This window comes from Grammomys surdaster, unplaced genomic scaffold, assembly GCF_004785775.1.
Source record: "Grammomys surdaster isolate TR1022 unplaced genomic scaffold, NIH_TR_1.0 315, whole genome shotgun sequence".
NCBI classification, from domain to species: Eukaryota; Metazoa; Chordata; class Mammalia; order Rodentia; family Muridae; genus Grammomys; species Grammomys surdaster.
Window position 1 is genome coordinate 1,079,668 of NW_021604734.1, and position 6,819 is coordinate 1,086,486.

General features: G+C 44.3%; 1 protein-coding gene across 3 annotated transcripts in view; it reads left to right on the forward strand.

The window, feature by feature from the left end:
- Epm2a (EPM2A glucan phosphatase, laforin) overlaps positions 1-6,550 on the forward strand; it is a 98,091-nt gene extending 91,541 nt beyond the window's left edge. For 2 of the 3 annotated variants that reach the window (XM_028777789.1, XM_028777791.1), the window contains one exon: positions 6,229-6,550. In XM_028777789.1, the coding sequence (XP_028633622.1) occupies positions 6,229-6,506 (278 nt within the window). In that variant the 3' untranslated portion in view covers positions 6,507-6,550. The remainder of the gene's footprint in view (positions 1-6,228) is intronic. The other variant, XM_028777790.1, reaches the window with a different exon arrangement.
- The last annotated feature ends 269 nt before the right edge of the window (positions 6,551-6,819 follow it).

A 6,819-nucleotide genomic window follows, 5' to 3' on the forward strand; every position in this document is an offset into this window, starting at 1 on the left:
AGCTGACAGGATGAGAGCCAGGGAGCTCACACCTGTGATAGCACAAACTCTGACATAGACTAAAGGACTCCTTTGGTTCAGTTGGACCTTGACAGGTTATCAAAGAGTTAACCATTCCAGAATGGCAGGGTGACTTTCTCCCAACAGATTAATCTATGTTGCTTACAATTATAGACCAATGAACATATAGATTACCCCACCTGGGTATTTTTAGAACTCCAGGGGAGGGGTGGGATCTGGCTGGAAGCATTCTGAGCTGCTGCATAATGCTATCAGGTGAAGTCTGGAAGGAGAGTCTGTTAGACTCAATTGTCATAGAGAGGCTGCAGTCAATTGTCCTATTGATCCTTTCTGTTGTACATTTTGTCATATAAGGACGGCTGGCTTAGACATCTTCTTCCTTTTCAGTTCTTCTTTTTAAAAAATGGTTTGTCTCTTTCACCTGGGGAATGAAAAAAATCTCCAAGTCAAAGAAATAATCTACATTTGCTCATTGAAACTCCCTTCTCAGGGGGAAGTTCCATTGAGTATTGATCTCTGCTCTGTTCCTGGAACAGCTTAACTCTTTCCTTCCAGTGAGTTCTAAGATTCTAGATATTGCTTTGTTACCACAGCTTCAGTCATTCTCTCATTCAGCAGACTCATTTGTCTGTGCCTTTCTGCCACAACACTGACTGTGGAGCCTAAATACTCGGCAGGCCGGAGCCTGGTCTGCCTTGAGCAGGTTGTGATATAAGCGGGTCTATTACCCGGCAGGCTGGAGCTTTGTTGGCCTTGGGTAGCTTGTGATGAAGCCAGGTCTATTTCTGTACTGGCCATCCAGGGATGGGATCTCTACTAGCTAGATTATAATAGACTGTAGGATTAGTCACAAGTTTAAAAAGGCATTTTATTAATTCTCTGAGAATTTCATAACATGTATTTTGAACACACCCACATGCCTCCTTGTAATTCCTTCTACATCCACCCTAGACCCTGACTTCTTACACACTTCCTTCCCACTTTGGATTCTCTTTTTGTTTGTTTGTAAATAAATCATGGGGTCCACATTGTGCTGCCTATATGATGCCGGGTCAACCTACAGGAGACACTTTGGTAAAGAAAAGTGACTCTCCCTGTTTAGAAGCCGTCAAGTGCCCATAGCCCCCTCAGTTAGGGGTGGGAGTTCTTTATGTTTCTACCAAAAGATGCTACAGATAAGATAGACCCTCTTCTGTATTATATCTCAGATGTGCAAAACAAGGCTTTCCAAGGAAAATAACAATGTACATTATATATCGCCCCCAGAGTAAGAAAGGAAAGATATCCACGTATACTGTGTATTTCTTTGTTGGTCAACCTCAGACAAAGAAAAGCCTTGGGAGGCTTCTGACCTTCCTTACCTCAGGTCCCTAAAGAGTCAGGTGCTAAAACACTCTTCCATTTCTTGTAACCTTGGCTTGTTCAGTACCTGCTTCACTTTCAGGGAGTTTTTAGTCATCCCAGACTTAGATTAGGCTCTTAGCAGGTTAGGATCAAATGGTAGATCAGAGAAGTCATCGTGTGTCAGATCAAACAAGTGGGAAGCCTGACTGTTGTTCCTTGCTCACTTTTTATGGAGGCGTCTAGTGGTTGTTGAGCAAGCATCTACACCCAATGCTTGTGTTAACTTCCGAGGAGAGAGACACAGATGGTGGAGTGTTTTGCTTGGCCTACATAAGGTTTGCAATTTTTTTCCAATTCAGTTAGCAACATTATATTTTTCATAAAAAATGGGATATTTTCCATAAAAAAAAGAATCTGGGAACTGAGGAGGTTGCTCCGTGGTTGGGAGCACCTGCTGATCCTGCCGAGGACTCAGGTTGGCTTCCCAGCACCCACATGGTAGCTCACAACAGTCTGAAACTCTAGTTTCAGGGGATTTGACACCCTCTTCTGGCCTCTGCCAGCATAAAATCTGCATAGGACACATGTGTATAAACGGAGGGAAACAATCATACACATAAGATGACGATAAAATAAACCTTTACAAAAATATCAGATTTTCTTTTCTTTCTTTTTTTTTTTTTTTTACTGTACTGTTTAAGGCCAGAAACTCTTATCAAATTTCTGTCTCTCTCTCTCTCTCACACACACACACACACACACACACACACACACACACTCATGCATGCACAGATTAAACTTACCTTTTGGTGCTCTAGCTGGCACAAACTCTCTTGTATGCCAAGGATCCTCTTGTCATACCCGGTGACTCAGGCTGTCTGCATAGGACCCTTGGATGGAGACTTCTTAGAGTCAGGAAGACAATGCGGTCTCACAGGGTCACAGCCAGGAGGAGAGACTTGTGAGAACACAGACTGAGATGAGGCAGCAGGTATCAGCAACCCAGTGGATGAGGCAGGAACACAGCACAGGGGCTAAGGCCCTGGCTTTGGAGTCAGACTGGCTGCAATAGAGTAGCCTCTTAAAGGTTTAATTTGGATGGATCTCAGGCCTCAGTTACTTCCTGCAAAAGTTGAGGAGAGGAGATAGCACCTCCCAGGTTTCTCCCAGATAAGCAAGACTCCTTCTCTAAATCCTAAGCTGTAGCCTTGCTTCTTTATTTATTGAAAGTAGATTTTTTTCATACAAAATATTCAATTATGGGTCCCCCTCCCCTCCTTCACAGACACCCCGTCCCATCTACCCAAACTCACAATCTTTCTCATTAGAAAACAAACAGGAATCTAAACACACACACACACACACACACACACACACACACAAACACAAAACAAACAAATGAGCAAGAATAGGACAAAACAAATAAGGGGAAAAGGCAGAGAAAAGGCATGAGAAACACATGCAGACACAGGGACACGTGTATTTGCACACCCAGGGAATGCACAGAAAAAGACAAAGCTGGACACCATAATATATAAGCAAAGGTTCTGTAGGGTAAAAAGCAAACAGACAGACAACAACAACCAAACAACCAAACGAACACCTCCAACCATGTCTTTGAGTTAACTGAGCATAGGCCTGTACTTAAATATGGTTTGTATACCCAGTGAGACTCCATCAGAGAAAAGAAATATTCTCTGGGAGTAGTTATCGGTTGGAGATACTCCTGGGATAGGGATGGGGGCTTGTATCCACTTCTCTCAATGCTGGAACTCCAGCTGAGTTAGACCGGTGCAGGCCCTGTGCATGCTGCCACAGTCTCAGTGACTTCCTATGTCTGTAAGTCCTGTGTGTCTAGAAGGGCTTGCTGCCTTGCTGTCTTCAATCTCCATGGGCTTTGTACCCATTTGATCCTCCGGGTCTAGTCTCCAACTCCATCTATCCACAACCATCTGTTCTCCTTCCCCTTCCTATGGAGATCCTTGCTTCCCCAGTCAGTGCCTTCCTCTACACCTATCCTCTGTGGTTATGTAGATTGTAGTCTTGTAGCCCGCTAATCAAAAACTCAAAAGCTAACATAATCATGGCTTATAAGAAAGCATATACCATATTTTTCTTTTTGGGTTTGGATTACCTCACTCAGGATGATTTTTTTTTTCTACTTCCACTCACCTACCTGGGAATGTCATAATTTTGTTCTTTGAAACAGCTGAATATTTCATCATGTGTATTTCATTTTCTTTATGCATTTATTCATTGGCTGACATCTAGGCTGTTTTCAATTTCTAGCTATCATGAGTAGAGCAGCAATGAACAAGAATGAGCAAGTGTCTTTGTAATTGGATGTAGAGTCCTTTGGGTATATGCTCAAGGGTGGTGTAGCTAGATCCTGAGGTAGATCTATTCCCAGCTTCCTGAGGAACCACCATAACCTTTCAGCAGATGGAAGGGAAAGGGTAGTATGTCATATCATCTGAGCTGTTGGAGCAGATATGACCTTGAGGAATGTCTGTCTACAGAGGCCATTTGACTGATTCTGTGGAAGACACAGTATGGCAGACTGGTCAACTGAGATTGAGCCCTGTAGCTCCCACTTCAAACAGCCACTCTGGTCTCTTTATGGATTGGAGATTTGATTTAAAAAATATATTATTTAAGATATTCCTGCCATGGCAACTATTGCAAAGGACTTGTCCAGGGGGCCTAGAACAGGAAGAAGCCATGATTCCATAATTATCAGGGGTTCTCTTCACACCAGAGACTGCTCACAGACTTCACTGTGACGGAGCAGATGGCACCCCTAGCATAGTCACTCCAACACACCCTGGATGTTTGCCACCTCTGATCTTGAGATAAATGGTGGCTATGGCACACTGAGGAACCCACCGGCTGATGTGATGCGTGGATAGGGAGTGCCACCCAGAGGGCCCCTGTGTAATTGTGTGGCAGGCTACTTAGCTGAAATCATGAATACAGAATAAGTGAAATTAACATTTGGGCCTCTGTTGGACATCTGAGGGCTGTTCTGTAACTAATGCAGATGCTTTTAGGGATGAGGAATGTGTGTGTGTGTGTGTGTGTGTGTGTGTGTGTGAGAGAGAGAGAGAGAGAGACAGAGAGACAGAGAGACAGAGAGACACATATAGAGACAATATACACAGAGAGAGACAGACAGACACAGAGAAACTGAGAAAAAAATTTAAAAACTGCTGGGTAGTGCCTGTAGCTTTATACCGCTTCCTTAGAGGGGCTGACAGAATTCAGACAGGAAGACTAGAATACCATCATGGCTTTGCTGCAGGTTGCTTCTGTCTCAGAGCATGATGAACTTGAAGTGAGGTAGGAGACTGATGAGGGGGCCTTGGAGCCATGGTGAGTTCCTGTGACAACTCTACCTTCCACAGTTATTGGCTCCTGGTTGTGAGGTACTGGCTCCTGGTTCCTAGGAAATGGCTTCTGGTGAGGTGCTGGTTCCTGGTGAGGTACTGGCTCCTGGTGAGGAACTGGTTTCTGGTTCCTAGGTATTGGCTCCTGGTGAGGTACTGGCTCCTGGTTCCTAGGTACTGGCTCCTGGTTCCTAGGTACTGGCTCCTGGTAAGGTACTGGCTCCTGGTGAGGTACTTGCCCCTGGTGAGGTGCTGGCTCCTGATGAGGTACTAATTTTTGGTGAGGTACTATATTGGCCCTTTTGGTACACTAGTACTTCCTAAGAGGACAGCTAAGGAGTGAATGCTCCTGTCAGAGATCTAGGCTTCCATAAAGATCTGCAGATTAGAGAGGGGCTTCTCATAGCTTCAGTCATTCAATGGACACCACAACATGAAGATTAGTTGGGTCTGTTCTCTGTAGTCCGGGGAGATCCTTCTGGGGCCATTGTGTCCCTCCTTTATGAGGTACAGAGAAACTAGACAACAATGCTAAGTTGCGGCCACATAGTTAAAATCCAATAATTCTATACAGTGATCCTCTTTTATTTTTTTCCAAAGTAATTGATCATAATACTGTCCACCCAAATACTAGACAGATAAAAATCTTGTTATGGTATCTCTGTAGAGAGAACCTGTGAGCAGATAGAGTAGTTGTCTCAGAGCTCCAAAACTGGTTGTTGGATACTCTTCTCCCTGGCAGAATGCTATTGGGGCTTAAGAGGTTGAAACATACTTCTCAAGATGAGGAGACATTTGGGTAATCTAATTGTCAAAATAACAGCAAGGGACAGTGATAGTGACGATCACAACTTTCCAATAACACAGGAAGAAATTAAATCTGTGTCAGTATTCTCTGTGCTGTGGTGGTGTACATGAGTGGCTACCTTACATGTATTGGCTATAAGTTAGCCACTCCATTACTTGAATGAAAATCAGCATATTAAATTCTGTTTCAAATCTCATTTGTCTAATCAGTGAGTACGACCAGGTTGTTAACCATTGGGGACTAATTATGTGCTTTCCATTTGCCTGGAAGGAAGTAAAATTGAGGGGGACAGGATTTATCAAGTTTTCTTTGAAACCCTCTAAAGCCACTGCCATATCTTGGCAAACCCTTCTGAAAAGATGTTAAAATCCTTTTTCGTCTACCCATGTGGTAGTTAACTTTGCAGAGAAATATGCAACAAGGAAAGAGCCGCTCAAAAAGCAGTGATAGCCCTGGAGTCGTCAGAGTCACAACTGACTGTTGCCTCTGGGATACTCTCTCCCTTTGGTAGTCTCAGGTTTTAAATTTGTTTTACTTTTTCCCTCTAAAATAAATGAAGCAAGCTGTCACCACCTGTCTCCTCTGAGCTCAGTGGTCTGCCATAGTGCACTGGTAGCGGACATGTGGTAGTTTCTCTATTCACGTACTTTCTGTGCTTTCTCTATTTAGGCCGCGTGCAGATGCTGCCACAGGCTGTGTGTCTCTTGCACGCGCTTCTGGAGAACGGTCACACTGTGTACGTCCACTGCAATGCTGGGGTGGGCCGCTCCACAGCTGCAGTGTGCGGCTGGCTGCACTACGTGATTGGCTGGAGTCTGCGCAAGGTGCAGTACTTCATCATGGCCAAGAGGCCTGCGGTCTACATTGATGAAGAAGCTTTGGCTCAAGCACAGCAAGACTTTTTTCAGAAGTTTGGGAAGGTTCACTCTTCCATATGTACTTTGTAGGTGACCAGCCAGGGATGTGGTTAGTAGAAGACCTGGAGACAAAGGCCCCATCTGAACTGAGGGGACTCTGTCACCTGGAGACACCTTCTATTGTGGCTTGGTTGGGCTTAGGTTTGAAATATTTTACAAAGGAAACTGCATGCCACATGAGAAACTTCAAAGCACATTGGCTGTGCAGTGTATGCCTGTAGTTGCTGCTGCCACTGGCTGAGGCCTTTGCTTACAGGCTTTGCATAGGTTGTGATGGATTTGTGACTCTTTGGCATGCAGAAGACAAGAGAGTAGATAAGTGGATTTTATCATAACTGTGAAT